Source organism: Rutilus rutilus (genome assembly GCF_951802725.1).
Source record: "Rutilus rutilus genome assembly, chromosome: 11".
Taxonomy (NCBI): Eukaryota; Metazoa; Chordata; class Actinopteri; order Cypriniformes; family Leuciscidae; genus Rutilus; species Rutilus rutilus.
In genome coordinates this window covers 32,526,273-32,545,786 of record NC_140216.1, presented here as the reverse complement: position 1 = coordinate 32,545,786, position 19,514 = coordinate 32,526,273, and the positions used below count along the sequence as shown (strand labels likewise).

The 19,514-nt window shown below is 41.2% G+C and overlaps 2 protein-coding genes across 3 annotated transcripts; both read left to right on the top strand.

Annotated features, from left to right (window-relative positions):
• Nucleotides 1-402: 402 nt before the first annotated feature.
• kifc1 (kinesin family member C1) lies at nucleotides 403-6,362 on the top strand. Of its 2 annotated transcripts, none has more exons than XM_084424160.1 (17): nucleotides 403-518; nucleotides 838-864; nucleotides 1,136-1,219; nucleotides 1,332-1,425; nucleotides 1,512-1,565; nucleotides 2,079-2,114; nucleotides 2,230-2,434; nucleotides 2,523-2,688; nucleotides 2,784-2,951; nucleotides 3,473-3,592; nucleotides 3,892-4,176; nucleotides 4,324-4,488; nucleotides 4,777-4,915; nucleotides 5,085-5,224; nucleotides 5,492-5,565; nucleotides 5,691-5,766; nucleotides 5,854-6,362. In XM_084424160.1, the coding sequence occupies exons 2-17, from the start codon at nucleotides 853-855 to the stop codon at nucleotides 5,896-5,898; spliced, it is 1,863 nt and encodes a 620-aa protein (XP_084280286.1). In that variant the 5' UTR covers nucleotides 403-518; nucleotides 838-852; the 3' UTR covers nucleotides 5,899-6,362. The 2 variants fall into 2 exon arrangements, with proteins under 2 accessions (XP_084280286.1, XP_084280285.1); XM_084424159.1 differs by having other exon boundaries at nucleotides 438-518; nucleotides 840-864; nucleotides 1,329-1,425.
• Nucleotides 6,363-7,021: 659 nt separating this feature from the next.
• On the top strand, nucleotides 7,022-19,275 carry zbtb22b (zinc finger and BTB domain containing 22b). The gene is made up of 4 exons (XM_084423557.1): nucleotides 7,022-7,148; nucleotides 8,062-8,288; nucleotides 13,126-14,001; nucleotides 16,065-19,275. Exons 2-4 carry the CDS (start codon nucleotides 8,064-8,066, stop codon nucleotides 16,995-16,997), a joined length of 2,034 nt encoding a protein of 677 aa, XP_084279683.1. The 5' UTR covers nucleotides 7,022-7,148; nucleotides 8,062-8,063; the 3' UTR covers nucleotides 16,998-19,275.
• The last annotated feature ends 239 nt before the right edge of the window (nucleotides 19,276-19,514 follow it).

Sequence of the window (19,514 nt, the reverse complement as noted above, 5' to 3'; positions counted from 1 at the left end):
ATGATTTTTGTACATGTATGTTGCAATAACATTGTACTTTTTTATTTTTTATTTTATTTATTGTATAGCTTTATATTTGTAATACAGCCTGTTCTTTTACGTATGTAAGTACTCATTCTATATAATGTATTTATTTATTCATTGTATGATAAGATGTTTACTTAACATTTAATTGTCAACAAGTACTATCTTTTTGCACATTTGACAAATAAACATTTATAAACTATATTTAAATAGCAAAAACAGTCCTCTGTTATTCACAAAAATAATTTGTGTCCATGAAAAGGCTGAAAACTGTCTGGCTGAAATCTGTTTGGTGCCGAAGGGCCGTTTCCCTCCCCATGTGGGCGGGGTTATTGTATGCTTTGTATTGATTGGTTCCGATTCGACCAATGACAGCTCAGCGGGAAAAGCGACTACACACACACATTTTCAATTTGAAATCCAAACGGCTACGAAAGATTATTGCGCTGGGGTGTGTTTTCAGTCATTGTAATTACTAGATAGGTTTATAAAAGGTTAGTGGTTTTTAAATATATATACCTCAACTGTAAGTATGATAATTTATATGTTAACTTTTATGTGGATTTGAAGATATATAGGAATGAATTGTATAAATATGTGCGATGTTTTGTAAAGTTACGCGAATGACGTCGGCTAGGTTGCGATGTTTTTAGCCATTGTTTGTTTTCGTTAATAAACATTAAACCTTTTTATAAGTAACTTGTAGTTTGCTGATTTCAGCTCTTAATGTATACGTTTACCTTGCTGACTAACGTTAACTAACCTTTTTAATGTTTTGGGCTTTGTATTTACTTTGTGCTTGACTTCATGAAGAGCTGATCAAGATCCATGAGCAAAGAGGTGAGATTATAAACATTAAAAATCAACTGGCATGCATGCATACGGAGCCCAACCTACTTGTCATTGCTGTTTAGTTTAAAAGATACAGTATATATGCACTAATATATATCAATATGAAATATTATGCACTGTTACATCAGCAATTTAGTTTTGAAAGCATTATTCTTAAACTACAACTTCTTTGTTTTGATTTTCATATCTCTGAAATAGCTCTGCTGTCATGTGTACCTTTTGAAAGTCTGTTCATGTCATTCTCTTGGTTCTTTTGCAGACTGCAATATCCCGTCTCCCTGTAATGTCTGGGAAACGGGCTCACGCCAGCAGCATGGATGTGGAGTACCAACAGCCTGCGCAAGTGAGTTTGTAGTTCATTCAGATTTCGCATGCTTAAATACAAATTTTCACTATTGGATGGGAATCCATATTTGAATATATGTAATGAAAAACATCCTCGTTTGTTGCAGAAGAAGATGCGCAAGGTGGACACTGAGCCATCTCAAAGGTTTAGACCCGCAGCTAGTGTTGCTCCCCCGAGACGGCCTGTGCCAGTCAAAGCTCCTGGTAAGTTATGTTCAAAAAAAAAAAAAAATAGTTTTAGCTTTTGGGTTGTATTTGGCTAAAATAGCATGTTGTGTCTCTTCTTTCAGCCAAACCTATTCGTCCGACTGGAGCCGCAACAGTGGCCGTTGCCCCCTCAAGAGGTATTGCAAAACATGTAGCTTTTGGGGGCATCCTTTTTTAAATTCATATGCCATTCTAATCTTTAATCAAAATTACTTCCCCTTTCTCTTGCAATGACATCTTTTGTGATGATGTGTTTACTGGCACGAGGGCGGGGCAACCTGTCACTCACATGAGATCACAGCATTAGTAAACAACGATCCAATCAATTCCCCATGGACAAAATCAAGTCCCGCCCTACTTTTTTTCTTCTTCTTTTTTCGAGAAGCCATTTCACTTAAATCTACAGCACAATAGGAAAGAAAAGACAGCTTCCATTTCATTCTGATTTGTCATAAGCACAAACACACACACACACACAAAAACTTGTATAACACTACTAAAACCAGGTAATTAGTACAAAAATATGAGTCAAACTATATACCTGTCTTCATGTCCATTTGTATATCAATGAACTTGGATATTTATAGTTGCAAAGAAATATCAGAAGTTGGAATATGTCAACATAACATCAATTTTGTCTTTCCATCAAGGTGACCAAAGAAGACCAGTTGCAGCAGTTGCCAAAGGTAATATAACATGTGTGAATATGCTTTGAAATATTTTCCTATGTTTCCATTTTTAAATATGTTTGAATTTACAAAACTTTAACATAATACATTTGGTTAATTTATCCACTTTCAGCAACTGCAGGTTCAAGTATGTCACGAAGGCCAGGATGGGACCTGAAGGGCAAAGTCAGTGATATGGAGACTAAAGTCCAGAGCTACCAGAGCAAAGTAAAATCTGTAAATCAGGAAAACGAGTGTCTAAAAGAGTCAATAAACAATGCCCAAAAGTGTAAGGCTGAAATCGAAGAGGAGAATATTGGTCTCAAAAAGCGTCTCAGGTAAGTGTGTTAAAAATAACTCCATAACAAATCAGAACTTGGTGGTCCTTCATTGATTTGTCTGATAATATTCCTGATTCTGTTGTAGGGATTGTGAAGAGGAGCTGGTAAAGCTAGCTACTGTGAAAGATGACCTGGCGCAAGCCTCTAAAGAGAGAGATGTACTTAAGAAAGACCTCAGCAAGCTAACCGAGGAGCATAAGGTTTTGGAAGGACTCAGGGATCATTTGGAGTCTGAGCTGCGCAATGTACAGGTATACATCTACACGGCCCCATTTAACCCTGGTGTTCATATCTGTCTCAAGGGATCTGATACTATCAAACTGTAACATCCTTGTGTTTGTCTCAGACTCAGCTCTCCATTCAGACCTCTGCACTGGGCCGGTGTCAAGACAGTTTGAAGGAGAGCCAAGAGCTGGTCAGGAACCTTGAGGAAACAGTGGCCCGTCAACGAGAAGAGCTCCACTTTGGAGAAATGGAGCGAAGGAAACTCCACAATACCATTCAAGAGCTCAAGGTAAGCTGTGATGAAGACCTATGTGTGTTTTTTGAAGAACAATATAGAACTGTGTTGTTGTGGTGGTGTTTTTTATGTATGACAAGTGATAGATCCTATTCATACATGACGAAATGCATTCTGTTGTTCGCTGGGTTTCAATGTTTCACATTGTCTGTGTCTGAAATCACATACTCTCTGAGTAGGTACTTCTTTTGAATAAGTAATTACTTCACCATGTGACCTATCAGTGTCAGTTGTCACTTCTCTGCCATGCACAAATCCTCTCCCGTGGCCCGTAGTAAAGTGTCCATCTCACCAGAAGTAGTAGGTCTGTAGTTTTGCCTGCTCTGCTGTGAATTCAGACAAACTGCTCATCACACTGTTTTTTGCGTACTGTATCGTAAAGAAGTATGCAATTTTTGGATGCAGCCATTATACTGGGCAGTTTTGCACTAAGTCAGATGTCATTGGTCCAAAAGTATTTAGTCACGTATGTGCATATATGCATTAATTAATCACACTTTTCTTTTTTCTTTTAGGGCAACATCCGAGTGTTTTGTAGAGTCCGCCCACTGCTGACTGGAAATCAGTCTGACATTCTGCACATCCAGCTGCCAGCCAATGACAACAAGGCTCTCACGCTTGCCAAAATGGAAGAGGTAAATTCTTCTCATCATGCTTCTGGTTTTATGGATGTTTCTTCTTGGTATAACCTAAAGCAGGGGTTCTCAACACTGGCCATCGAGGTCCATTTTCCTGCAGAGTTTTGCTCCAACCCTAATCAAACACCTGAACAAGTTAATCAAGGTCCTCAGGATTACTGTAAAGTTACAGACGGGTGAGTTAGGTCAAGGCTGGAGCAAAACTCTGCTGGAAAGTGGACCTAAGGGATCAGAGTTGAGAACCCCTGAAAGTATGTGACAAAGAACCCCTCCGATTTTCCACTTCTCTTCCTCAGTCGCACACAGGTCGCACTGCTGACACACAGAAGAGCTACAACTTCAGCTTCGACCGCGTGTTCGGGCCACGTTCCTCACAGTGTGAGGTTTTCGAAGAGATTTCCCTTCTGGTGCAGTCTGCTCTGGATGGGTACAATGTTTGCTGCTTTGCTTATGGCCAAACTGGCAGCGGGAAGACCTTCACTATGGAAGGGGGTGATCTGGAGGATTTGTCGGGGGTCATCCCACGTGCTGTCCAGCAAATCTTTAAGTCTGCCAAAGCACTCCAAGAGCAAGGGTGGCAGGTAAGGGCTTCATAGAATTTCATCCGTTGTCCAAAAGAGGTTAAATATGTTGTGAAGTATCTTTTCAGGGCATCCACTGAGTGTTATTGCTTTTGCCCTCATCATGGTTTGTTTATTAATGGAGTGTTCTTGGGTTGGTATTTTTAGTACACCTTCACCGCCAGCTTTGTGGAGATCTATAATGAGACCCTTCGAGATCTTCTCTTCAAGGGAAAACCAAACAAGAGACCTGAGCATGAGATCAGGAAGATCTCCAACAATGAGATCACTGTTACCAACCTAACCTACCAAAAAGTTAACAATGAGGATGAGGTACTGCTGGTTTAAAGCGCATTTATTATAAGTGATTTATCAGTGCACAGTATTTTATCTTTTTTTTTTTTAATGTGTCTTTTCTTCCTCCTTTCATTCAATAAGCAGTTTAACTTTTGATATGACACAAAAGGAAAGAAAAGATGGTCACAATTTCCTGCAATAAATTTTCTCCCTAAAGCTTTGTTAAAATTCAGAGTAATCCCAGTTATAATTGATTTGTTTATATTGTTTGATACATGCTTGTTGTAGTTTATTAATGTGCCTCTTTCTTTCCTCATGTCTCAGGTGCAGAACTTGATCATGTTGGCAAACCAGAACCGGTCCACTGCCCGCACAGGCATGAACGATCACTCGTCACGTTCTCACTCTGTGTTCCAGCTAGACATAGAGGGGGAGAACTCTGCTCGAGAATCCAAGTGCAAGTGTAAGGATCACATTCTACCTGCGTCTATAGATAAACTTCTCTTCTTAAAGGGGTGTAGATGTCCAATTTAGAGTAGTGTTCATGTGTTATATTGAGTTTGTCCACACTTTTAAAGTCAGATATATTTCACATTGTCTGATTTTTAACTGTGTATTGATTTGCTTTTCAGCCACGCTGTGTCTAGTGGATTTGGCCGGCAGTGAGAGAGTACAGAAGAGTCAGTCTCAAGGTGAGCGCTTCAAGGAAATGACCGCCATCAACTCTTCCCTCACCAACCTGGGAATTGTGATCGCTGCTTTGGCCAACAAGGTACATTTTTAGCTAAATATATGGAACCTAATGCCCGTTCACACGAAAACAATTATGATGAAGATAACTATATTAGCGTCCACACCAGCGGACGATATTGTTCTGCTTATTCTAAGCACGTGCTTGTCTGTCACTTTAAATGCTTGAGCTTGTTACTGCAGGATGGATTCTGATTGGCTGTCAATGTTTTTATGCATCAGCTGGATATATATGTGTATGCTGTGCAATAATGATATCACGCACTCAATTTCTTACTCAACTTTTCAGGAGAGCTTTGTTCCCTACCGTAACTCAAAGCTCACGTACCTCCTCCAGAACTGCCTCGGAGGCAACAGCAAAACGTAAGCAAAATGCTCAAGTACATGTTTTATAGCCTGTGATGTAGTTTTCTTTGAGGTTTTGCTGAATATAATTCTTTCATTGTTGTTTTATGGAACATGTGACTTATTTCTTTACCTCTGTACAGTTTGATGTTTGTGAATATATCACCTGAGGAAGAGAGTTTCAGTGAATCACTTAATTCGCTGCGTTTTGCCAGCAAGGTGAGTGATCTTTTGTGATCACATGTAAATGTTTTATTTTATGAGAATATAGAGCACAGTCTATAACTCATGCTTGCTGTGTTGCAGGTGAACGACTGTGTCATCGGAACAGCCTCGGCCAATCGGAAGTAGTTTAGCTGTCATTTCTGAACATCCACTGGTCATTTTTAAATGTTTTTAACTTCAGTTATTTTATGTTTATCCTAATCTCTCCTGTCTTTGGCATCTTTTTCTACTTCTGTGATGAATTTTATATTTCTATGATGCATTAATGTACAATCTTACTGGCAGACAATTATTTTTATTATTGTTTTACAACCATTAAATGCATATTGTGCTTCAGAGAGATCAATAAATTTTCCATTTTGGCCAAATGGAAGTGCACTTGTGAGCCTGAATATGACGCCAAATGGACAAAGTTTGGACAATTTTGTTCTTGGAAAGCTTATTTTGCTTGCTGTGAAAATACAAAGGAGTTGTTTCCCTTACAAACTAATTACCATAGTAAACATGGTTTGTCAAAATACTTGTTACTATAATAAAACGGTTAATTTAGTCACTGTTATCATTCGAAATAAAATTTCACAGGCTGTCAATGTTTGAAAGAGATTCTGTGTTAATATGTTACACCCTCAGGGGGATTTTGATAAAACCATATTAAGAGCCCTTATTGATACCAATAATGATTTCTGAAGGGCGTGACACCGAAGATTGGAGTAATGGCTGTTGAGAATTGCATCACAGGAATAAATTATTATAAAAATATATGCAAGTAGAAAAGTTACCAAACAATTAAACGTAATATACATGGAGAAAATAGCACAAGTTTATGGACTGGGAAACTGAAGCGAAAAATAAACCAACGAAGGAAATGGTTGTGGCACTTCAAATAAAATGTCCTGACGGTTTACGAATTTAACGTTAGTCCCTTTTCCCAGTTAAATGCGCTTAAAAAGTACACAATTTATTTGTAATAATTACATGAGGCAAATATATAAAGTCTTTAGACAAAATCTAGGTAAAATAGTTTTAGATTAAGTATAGCTACAGTGACGTGTCATATAAACTACTCGAATGTTGCTAAAAGAAAATATGGTTATCACGGCAATTTTTTGTATGGTTATAAATTCTATCGATTCAGAAACCGCTTTGAAACAGCAGCACTTGTTGCCATGACAATAGAGAATGGGCTCCAGTGTTTGTTTGGTTCCTTTTTTGTCGGCCGAGTCTAGAGCAGCTGTCTGGGATTTCTTAAAGGTAAAACCAGACTCCAAACCAGATGTCAGTCCACCATTACGCTCGGCATTCCCGAACGGTGGGAAACATCGACTTATCATAATGAAAACCCCCCTTTTGAGTGCCTGACGGAGATATTTAAATCGGTAAGATATCTTGCTCGATAAAAAGAGACTGATTTATGAGACGATCCTCATCCGTGCTTCTTAAGGCCACACGGATTCGTTAGGCAGCGGCTGGCTAACGTAAATAACAGTAGTCCGCGAACCCTCTGATTTCTGACGCGATCACTTCTAAACGGATGTGCGAATTTATACGTGACGAATTTCATTTTAATACACGCTGACAGCGAGCTTGCAAAAGCACGGAGTGTTTGTTGATCTTCAAACACCAATGCAACTTTCATAGCAAAATATCCACGTCATTTTAACCGGGTCTGAGAAAACTATATTCATGGAAATTGTCATTGTTAGAAAACGGAAAGGCTTCTTGACACGCCAATAAAGTGAATAAATAAAGTGTTCATGCAGTGCCTGGTCAATGCCCCTTGTTCTTTGGACCTACATTATCATTTGCTGGGTCCAAAGAGAATTAAAGCATACTTGATCTAAATGAATGTTGTATTATGTCTGTGGGAAATCAAAACTTCAATTTTTCAGCAGCTGTTCTTTTAAATATATACTTATGAACTTGCTTTAGTCCTATATATACATATTATATAAAACAAGAATAACATCTTTACAATATACATAGCATAGAATTAATATATACATCGATTTAACATGTCAACATGACTGGAAGTCATTCATTTTCAATGTAAATTTCAATTTTATGCAAATGAACTAAAATTCAGTGAGTCCAGAATGTTTAAGGGAATCTGTTAGATTGTGTAATGCAGTTGTCACTCCGGTTTACAACTAAACTGTGTGAATGCAAATATTCAGCACTTTAAAACAGAACTGACAACCATATGCAGGTTCTATGTAGCCTGTGTAATGTAATTTTTGCATTGACAAATTATTATGTGATGGTTATTTTGTGATGCTCATTGTCTTGTAGGAATGCAGTCGGCCACAGCGGACCAAGGCTATGGTGACTCTGTGGGTTCAGCCACTGGTTCAGTGGTGCAGGTGTGCTTCCCCAGTGTGCAGACATCAGTGCTGGACAGCCTGAATCGGCAGCGTGAAGAAGGCCATCTCTGCGACCTCTCCATCCATGTTCAGGGCCAGGTGTTCAAGGCCCACCGGTGTGTGCTGGCTGCATCGTCACCATACTTTCATGACCAGGTATGTCTTTATCTAAATGCTGTAAAAAAGTGATGTCCTGTTTGCTGACATTTTTGAAGTTCATTGAAATTCTAAATGGCCCAACCCCTTGGTTACTGTTGTGTGGTGTTTTAAAATGAGGAGACATAAAGACATATCTAAGTGGCTGAGTTGTTTACTTACTTTTTAATTAGTCTTTCCATTAACGGCATCATTAACTTCATTCAGGCCGATTTGAGAACTTGCACGAAAACAAGAGGCGGGATTTATCACACAAACCAATCATATCCAGTCATAACCGATTACCGTCTCACGTGACTTTCCACCATTCATTCTGAATTACCCGCACGCTTTAGGGGGTCTGTTAAAACTCAATGGACTTAGAGGAGGAGGCAAGAGAGATGCTGAGACTCCCGCTATAACTTTAATCGAGGGTGTCGCTGTTGGACAGTGTTACTTTATAAAAACAAATGACTTTTACACTTTTTAATGTCACATTTTGACATTATGAAATGTCAAAATGTTGCATTTTATGTTGCATGTTTATGTTGCATGATCCAAGATGGCGGCGCGAGTACATCGCGAGGCTCGCGGTCTCTCCAGATTCTGTAATTTAGCAGTATTTTTCTTGCTCATTTCGGGTCTGTTCGTCCAGAACAGTTGTGCCTTAACATCGTACACCCAAGGTGAGCTTTTGGATATTGGTTTGCGAATTTCCGACAGTTTTATGGACAACCTTCGACTCCTTCCTGAGATCGCCAGATCACCCGAGGCTATGCACTCTGCCCGGCCGGGCGGAAGTGCTCGCAGGCGCCGGCGAGATCGTAAACAAAGGCGGGGGAAGCGCGGAGGACTAAGAGCTAAGCTAAAGCTAACACCACACCGGCTCTCTTTACCCAGCATTTTCCTTGCCAATGTACGGTCGCTGTTGAACAAAATGGAGGAGATTCGACTCAACATCACATACAGCAAGAGACTTTTGAACTGTAATGTTCTAATTTTCACGGAAACATGGTTAAACAGCGGAATACCGGACAACGCTATTGAGCTAGCGGGACGCCATACATTCCGGGCGGATAGAACATTACATGGCTCCGGTAAGACCAGAGGTGGTGGATTGTGCATTTACATTAACAAAGCTTGGTGCACAAACTCTGCTATTGTTGGGAGACATTGTTCAGCTAACCTTGAGTTTCTCATGGTTAAATGTAGACCGTTTTATCTAACGCGGGAGTTCACTTCCACTATTATAACTGCAGCCTATATTCCCCCGGATGCTGATGCCAAGTTTGCTATGAAAGAACTTCACGCAGCCATCAGTAAACAACAGACCGTTCACCCGGAAGCTGCGTTTATTGTTGCGGGTGATTTTAATCATTCAAACTTAAAGTCAGTGCTACCGAAATTTCACCAGCATGTTTCCTGTCACACCAGAGGAAACAAAACCTTAGACCATGTTTACACAAACATGGCTGAAGCTTACGTCGCGACACCCCTCCCCCACTTGGGACAGTCAGATCACCTTTCTTTGTTCCTCACCCCCAAATATGCACCTCTGATCAATCGCGTGAAGCCATCAGTGAAGACCATCAAGGTGTGGCCTGCGGGGGCAGATTTCTCACTCCAGGAAAGGTTTCTACACACAGACTGGAGTATGTTTGCTTCTCAAGCCACCAGTGGCTCTCACACGGACATTGACTGCTACACCTCCTCTGTACTGGATTATATTAATACCACCATTGACAGTGTTACAACCCAGAAGCAGATCACCACATACCCAAATCAGAAGCCATGGATGAACAGGGAAGTGCGACTCCTATTGAAGACACGCAATACTGCCTTCAGATCAGGAGATGCACAAGCCTATAGCACATCCAGAGCAAATCTGAAAAGGGGCATCAAAGAGGCCAAGCACTGCTACAAGCTTAAGATAGAGGGACACTTTTCCAACGCTGACCCTCGGCGCATGTGGCAGGGCATTCAGGCCATCAGTGACTACAAACCCTCTCACTCCACCCCCGCAGCCACTGATGTCAACTTCCTGAACGAGCTAAATGACTTTTATGCTCGCTTTGAAAGAGACAACAGAGAAACTGCCACCAAGCTCAAATCCTCAGCTGACCACCCACCGATCACACTCTCCTCCACAGATGTCTGCAATGCACTGAGCAGGATCAGCGCGCACAAGGCTGCTGGACCAGACAACATCCCTGGACGCGTACTCAGGGCATGTGCGGAGCAGCTCGCTGGGGTTTTTACAGACATTTTCAACCTGTCTCTTGCCCAAGCAACTGTACCAACATGCTTTAAATGCACTTCCATTGTGCCAGTGCCAAAACACTCCAGCCCGAAGTGCCTTAATGACTACCGCCCTGTAGCACTCACACCCATCGTAATGAAGTGCTTTGAGCGGCTGGTCCTGGCACACCTAAAAGACTCTCTACCATCCACATTGGACTCACACCAGTTTGCCTACCGCAGCAATAGGAGCACAGAGGATGCAGTCTCCATGGCACTGCACTCTGTGCTCACACATCTGGACAATAAGAACACTTATGCACGCATGCTGTTTGTTGACTTCAGCTCAGCATTCAACACTGTCATCCCAACTAAGTTAATAGCCAAACTTGGAGACCTGGGCTTCAACACCTCCATGTGCAACTGGATTTTGGACTTCTTGACCAACAGACCCCAGAATGTTCGATCAGGCTCCAACTGCTCCACATCCATCACACTCAACACTGGTGTACCACAGGGCTGTGTGCTAAGCCCGTTCCTCTACTCCCTCTTCACCTCCGACTGCAAGCCTGTGTACGGATCTAATTCCATCGTCAAGTTTGCGGACGACACTACGGTGATTGGTCTCATCAGCAACAACGATGAGACTGCCTATAGGGAGGAGATCAAGCACCTGGCCACATGGTGCACCGAAAATAACCAGCTCCTCAACACCACCAAAACGAAGGAGCTCATCGTGGACTTCAGGAAAGTGTCAAGAGGCACACACGACACCATCCACATCAATGGAATGGCTGTTGAGCGTGTCTCCAGTTTCAAGTTCCTGGGGACCCACATCTCGGCGGACATGACCTGGACAACCAACACCTCCAGCCTGGTCAAGAAGGCTCACCAGCGCCTCTTCTTCCTGAGGACACTGAGGAAGAATCAGCTTTCCTCCACTATCCTGGTGAACTTCTATCGCTGTGCAATAGAAAGCATCCTGACCAACTGTGCTACAGTGTGGTATGGGAGCTGTTCTGTTGCAGAGCGCAAGGCACTGCAGCGGGTGGTGAAAACCGCCCAGCGCATCACTGGGACTCCACTACCTGCCATCGAGCACATCCAGAGGAAACGCTGTCTGCATCGAGCTCGCAGCATCCTTAAGGACTCCTCTCACCCAGCCCACAGACTGTTTTCTCTCCTGCCTTCCGGCAGGCGTTTCAGGTGCCTCCGGACCAGGACCAGCAGACTAAAGAACAGTTTTTTCCCCAGAGCTGTCTCTTTATTAAACTCTAACCCTCATTGATCCCACTCCCCTTATATACTGATTGACTCTCCTCTCCCTCCTCACACCTGCCTCCATTTTGTTATTTGCAATACTATAATGTTCATTTGCACTGCTGACTGTTATTACAGTAACAACTGTTTACATATGCATCTTGCACTACTACCTTGACTGGAATATGCTCATTTGCACTGCCGACTGTTTATTTACAGTACCGACTGTTATATATACATTGCAATATCGTACCTTAACTGTAATATGCAATTACTTTCCACTGCACTCACTCGGATAGCTTCTGTCCAAACTTTATTTGCACTACTTTAAATCCATTGTTATACTGCTCATTAGCCTAACTTATACATATATCTATTTGTAAAATTCTGTTTATAGTAATATCCATCTGTATATTATGCTCACATTCTGTTTATAGTAACAGCCATCTGTATATATATTCATAGTACATATCTATCTGTAAAATTATGTTTATAGTAACAGCCATCTGTATATTATATTCAGTACATATCTATCTGTAAACATTCTGTTTATAGTAATAGCCATCTGTATATTATTATATTCAGTACATATCTAGCTGTAAATTCTGTTCACAGTAATAGTTATCTGTATATTATATTCATAGGACAATCTATCTGTAAATTTTTGTTTATAATAGTATTCAACTCTATATTTATTCAGTACATATCCATGTTCTGCACTTATGAACCACTGTATATCCTGCACTTGCTGCTATTGCACTTCTGGTTAGACCTAAACTGCATTTCGTTGCCTTGTACCTGTACTTGTGTAATGACAATAAAGTTGAATCTAATCTAATCTAATCTAATTTTGTAACATTTGCATTGTTTATTTTTGTAATATCGATTATTTTCTCATCCAGTTTTTTTGAGGAGACACTGCCTCACTTGCCGCCTCTGAGGAAACGCCCCAATGTGTATTTTATAACATCTCGTTTTATAACATCTCATTTCTTGTCTCATTTTTTTCATTGAGTCAAATGAAAATGATTGTTTATATGTTTAAGGAAAAATATCTATTTATTAAATATAAAGAAGTACCAGAAAGTAGTACATCAAGTTTGTCACATTATGTCACTATTATAAGCGTGTCACCAGCAACATTTTATCATATTTTTAGGTCATTTCTAAAATGCATTCAAACTATTCAACCATTACACACATCCTTCAATAGACATTAAACAAGAGCAAAAACTTGTCAGACACTACGATGACAGCAGCAGTTTCCAAGGTGGGATTGGCCTGTAATGGTTTTTAAGGCACAAATTAACAATTAGCCAATATTAGAATAATCTCTGCAACTTCATTTCTTGTTTGCAAGGTGCTGCTGAAGAACATGTCCACCGTCTCCATCCCGGCCGTCATGGACCCCCTGGCCTTTGAGAGCGTCCTCAGTTGTGCGTACACTGGCCAGCTGCGAATGCTCCGCGAAGACATTGTTAACTACCTCACCGTTGGCAGTGTGCTTCAAATGTGGCACATTGTGGACAAATGCACTGAGCTTCTCAAAGAGGGCAGGGGAGGTTCCAGTGGACATCAGGGATCCGGAGACAAGGAGAATACAGGACACAGCGGCGGAGGGAACAAGGTCGCCCAAGCTGACGGAGGAGACGCACCTTCTACTCCTCAACCTCCCAGTCGACCCTCCTTCAGCGAGAGCCAGTCTCCGAGCAGCACCAATTACTTCAGTCCTAGAGACGCAAACTTTGGCGGGGCCATGGTGACAACAGGAGCTGTAGGAGAGGGTGCCATACACTCCACCCCGACCTACTGCATGCCCTCCGGTGGAGAGGAAGGTTTCATGATTGAAGATGAAGACGACGACGACGATGAGCTCTTGTTTCCCAGGAAAAGTGATCGGGGAGGCAAGCGTAAGGGCTCGACCTCTGTCTCCGATCAAGAGGTTGGGGTTAGCGACAGCTTCGGAGTTTCGTCGTATCAAGACGGAGATTCCTCACCGACCCAGAAGCGGCCGTCGTACAGTCAGCCGAGCATCATGCCCAGAAAACAGTGGGTGGTGGTGAAGACGGAGCACTCGAGAGACGACGACCTGATCGTGGTGTCGGGGGGAGAGGAAGGAGGCGACGATGAAGAGGAACGAGAGATGGAGATGGTCAGAGAGAGGGACAGGACATTTAACATATCGAACGTTAGGACCCTCTCTGGATTTAGAGAAAATGCTGAAGTGGAGGCACAGGTGAGTCAGGAGTTTTCCTAAAATTGCACATGGTTTGCAACTAGGGCTGAACAATATATTGAATATTATCGATACATTCTATATGAATTTGCCTTCAATATAAAATAGTGAGAGCATTAAGATGGCGGGAGGTGCTATACTAAATGGCATACTCAATGGCTACATCTAAGCAACACAGGTGTGGAGAAAAAATGCACAATAATTGGCAATATTTGGTTTAGTCCAAATTATGATTTTCCTGACAGAAAATATACCCTAAATAGAATAGAATATTGTCAAAAATTGGGATTTTTTTGGCTATATATTGCCCAGGCCTACATGCAACAAGAACAATACACTCATATAGTGGTCCCAAAAAGCATTTGGACAATTAATCACACTTAAAATGTCTGAATGTCATTGCATTAGGTACAAAATATCAAACCAAGTTGCTTCTGTAAAAAACTGGAAAAAAAACTACATTTTGTGTCCTAACAGAATAACCACCAGTGTAGTTTATCACATCAACAAATGTACATACTCCGAGACTTTTTGTCTTTATTTTTAACAATATGTCTACTGCTTCATATTTTGAAACCAAATATTTTAAAAACAAACTTAATTTTGTGAAATGCTTTTATTGAAAATGTGCTTGTGTTACTTGTTTTGATAAATGTTGTAGGTATTGGCATTTAATGCAACAAAGTGGATTTATAATTGAAGAGTTCAGATGCAAAAGCCTCTAATTGCCAGCTGAAATTTTCTTCTAGAATGATAATTTTTTATCAAGCTCGTATATTTAAGTTCAGTATTTCACTTAAATGACAATTAATAGGTAATTTTCATTGCAATTTAAGTGAAATTACTGAACTTAAAGGGATACTCCACTTTTTTTGGAAATAGGCTCATTTTACAACTCCCCCAGAGTTAAACAGTTGAGTTTTACCGTTTTTGAATCCATTCAGCCGATCTCCGGTTCTGGCGGTACCACTTTTAGCATAGCTTAGCATACATCATTGAAGTGGACAAGACCATTAGCATTTCTCTCCAAAAAATGACCAAAGAGTTTCGATATTTTTCCTATTTAAAACTTGACTCTTCTGTAGTTACATCGTGCACTAAAGACCGACGGAAAATGTAAAGTTGCGATTTTCTAGGCTGATATGGCTAGGAACTATACTCTCATTCCTGCGTAATAATCAAGAAACTTTACTGCCGTACCATGAGTGCAGCAGGCGTAATGATATGACGCAGCGCCTGAAAATAGGCTACCTTCCGTCAACATAACCAACGTGACAACCTGCTTGCACAGGGAACGTTGGAAGTTACCGAGCTGGGGACTATTTTCAGGCACTGCGTCATATCATTACGCCTGCTGCACTCATGGTACGGCAGTAAAGTTTCTTGATTATTACGCAGGAATGAGAGTATAGTTCCTAGCCATATCAGCCTAGAAAATCGCAACTTTACATTTTCCGTCGGTCTTTAGTGCACGATGTAACTACAGAAGAGTCAAGTTTTAAATAGGAAAAATATCGAAACTCTTTGGTAATTTTTTTGAGAGAAATGCTAATGGTCTTGTCCACTTCAATGATGTATGCTAAGCTATGCTAAAAGTGGTACCGCCAGAACCAGAGATCGGCTGAATGGATTCAAAAACGGTAAAACTCAACTGTTTAACTCTGGGGGAGTTGTAAAATGAGCCCATTTCCAAAAAAAGTGGAGTATCCCTTTAAATATACAAGCTTGATAAAAATTATCAATTGATACATTTTTTATTGTGGCTTAAGTGTCCAAATAATTTTGTACGTGAAATGTGACCAAGAATGTGGAGGAAAAAAGAGTCACCTAGTGTTATTTGCCACATACAATAATAAAAGTCTAGTACACACATATAGACAAATACAAAAAGCTTATAGACAACTGACAGATTATCATCAAATCAGTGATTGAGATTGTAGTACACCCATAGATAAAATTGGATTAGAATAGATGCAAAGATAATAAGACAAAGTGCACAGCTTATTAGGTGCACCATCAACACCTGAACTTTTTCCATTACTCAAATGTCTTTTTCCCTGTAGGTTGACTATTGCCAGTCCTCGGAAGACTACCTCAAGTTTGAGAGGGGTTTGATTGACCAGACATCCTCTCAACATCCTCCTGAGAATCCCGGTCAATGCCCCAACAGGGCCGTATCCGCCCTGCTCAGCTCGGTTCAGTCGACGGCCGCCAGAGCTCAGCTCTTCCCTCTGGATATGCAAGGAAACCAGATTCTTCTGTACAATCAAGCCGCCATGGAGTCTACATCTCCATTAGGGCTAGCAGGAGGCATGTCCGGGGTGTCTCTAAAAGGAAGCCTCGAACACGGAGCGGTCCACTTACCCGGCCAAGGTGCGCTGGGTAGCGGGATGGAAGGATTAGACGGCGGCATGGCTGGCAATTCAGGAAAGGTCTTCATGTGTCATTGCGGGAAGACGTTCACACACAAAAGCATGCGGGACCGCCACATCAACATGCACCTGGACTTGCGGCCCTTCCACTGCCCCGTCTGCGCCAAGAAGTTCAAGATGAAGCATCACCTCACAGAACACATGAAGACCCACACGGGTCTGAAACCCTACGACTGCCACGGCTGCGGGAAGAAGTTCATGTGGCGCGACAGCTTCATGAGGCATCGCTCACATTGCGAGAGACGCAGCAAGGCCGACGGAAGAGCGGGATCTGAAAGGTCGGTCATCTCTCCGCCTCATCACCTGAAGTACCCATCGGCCAGCGAGCCCAGTCAAGGTAGCGTTGGCAACAGAAGTGGGATTCCTGTTTTGTCTCCGCAACATTCCATTAGCAGCAACGGCGTCTCGTGTCTCAGCATGGCACCACCTGGCTCTCTTCTAGGAATCAGTTCTCAAAGTGGACCGCACAGCCATGGGTCTGGCGTTCTGGGCATTGGTGGTAATCGTAGTGGGGGAGTAGAGGAAGTCTGTGAGGGTAACGTTGACGAAAGCAGCGTCACATAGGCTCTTTCCTCCCAAGTCCACTGTCCCACAAAACCTGAACACTTGTCTTTGGTTACAGAGGGACCATGTGCACAATTGTCTGATTCTTTACCTCATGTCGGTGAGTGCGCCATACAAGATGTCCCATGTGTGCAACGACCAAGTGCCCATTGCTAGCTCACGTATGTATCTACTTAAAGACCAGGCTGCTATGGCGACTGTCAAAACCGTATTCCGGCCAGGAATATGGTTCAGTCGCGATCACGTTCAAGCTGCCTCACTAGCACAGAACATTTGTTCACGGTTGCTCTGAAGTGCCATTCTGTTATGTTGTACGATATTATGTTGTACAGAGTTGTACATTACTGTAACTCATTTGGTCCGTCTTGATGTGAAGTTTTATTGTACTCACTCAACTATATAAAGTATATTCATTTTCAAAGGTTGGTAGCACTTTATTTTAGTGTCATTGTTACATATGTTACATGTAGTTACTATAGTAATAACTATAAATTATGCATAATTACATGCAACTTACCCCCAAACCAATCCCAAATCCTAACCCTATAGTAAGTACATGTAGTTACTTCATATTTCTCAGTACTTAAATGTATAATTACATTGTAACAAAGACACCTTAAAGTAAAGTGTAACCCAAAGGTTTAATGTTTTGATTTCTAAAATAAGAGACAAGAATATACCTTCCTGTGCACTTTGGTATCTTACGACCCCTTCACACCAAGGACTATAAGTAACTATACACACCAAGTAACTATAACAATTACTCCCTATGAAGTTTTAATAATTGCTCTAAGAGAATAGCAAAGTTCACACAACAATTATAATGATAACGAAACGAGAAACAATATAATTGGAATCACTTTCAGAATACCTTTTTACAGCTGATGAACCATAAAAACATTGACAGCCAATTGGAATCCAACCAGTTTTAAAGAGTGTTAGGATTTCACGAGTTCACACTTACAAATAATCAGATAGAGTAAAGAGTATGTGTATTTGGCTTGCTGTCCGATGGAAGGCTCCAAGCTTGGAATTTAGCCCGAACTCAGAGTACTCCCTCAGTATCCCTGGTTAGGATAGTACCCAGTTGAGGAGTCGGGGCGGCGGAGGGATGCAGAAACTGTTGAGGAACGTAGGTGAGTCGGCCATGTATACATATGGGCCTCCTCTCGTGATGATTGGATAGGTCATTTGAACGTGTTCCTCCCGAACTTTGTTAAAGGTATAGTGGAGGATCTTTCCGAATTTTAGGTAAGACCCGCCCTCTCCACTTTTTGAATAAGTTTGATTGATTCACCAGAATGATTGACAATTAGGAGGACCAATAGTATAGGTGATCCACCCGGAAGTAAAAAATCCTCCGCTATACCTTTAATAAAACACCATTTAAAGTGGCAGATGATTAAACTTCAACACACTTATAATAAACAACACTATATTGTTATTATTATAGTTAGCGTTTTTGGTGTGAACTGGCCTTGAAGCCTGAAGTCCACACCACAACTATAACAATAACGGCAAAGAGGAACGATACCTTTGGAATCACTTTCAGAACAATTTTTTCCAGTTGATGAATAAAATGTTGACAGCCAATCAGAATCCACCCGACATTGAAGAGTCGAGCATTTTAAGTAGGAGACGAAACTGCAGCGCATGCTTATAATAAATAGAACATTATTGTGTGTTGGACACTAATATAGTTATGGTTCTTGGTGTGATTGGGCCTTTACTGCTTGCAGGGCAGGGATGTGCAGGATTTTGTAGGTAGTTGGATCACACAATGAATCAACTCACCCCTGTCAGTTTGGCTTTACTGTATGTCCTTTTACCCATAAAGCCACCATAAACCCTGAGGTGGACTCGTCCTCCCCATATTCAGATTATTGGTCAACACGACATAAGCACCTAGCATCCAACTACTGAACTCCTGCGGTATTTTTGATGTAGCCTGTAGTGTGCCAGTAGTGATAGTTTACATGTTTGCCTTCCATGAAGGCTGAGACCTGATTTGCAATGTTTTAAATATAGAAACGGATAGATGAAAAGCTTGAATGATGTATGCAAATGACATGCCAAATTAGCATGAATGTCTGCAACTGTCAAGACCGTTTAAGACATGAAGGTGATTCAGTGGATCCATTAAGACTGTTTGGATACGTAAATGCAGTGAACAGTAGTTGCCTTGTACCACAGATGAATATGTTGACCATGAAAACCGCATACCTCAAATGTTTGTGCAACTATTCAGTATATTACAATAAATAAACCGGGATCTTGTGAGCTAGAAGGAATCACATATCTGTTGCTTATCCACACGTTCATACTACTTTATATCAAAACCTGTGTGCATTTCAGAATAGTGAGAACAATGAAGTAGAGAACATTCGGAATTTAATTTAAAAATAACCAGTAGGTATAAGCATGATTCAGACTGCTCACTTGATGAGTAATCTGGTTAGACATCTGTATTTTGTACTGATAAATAAAAAACGTTTGTTCCGTCTACATCTGTTGTGG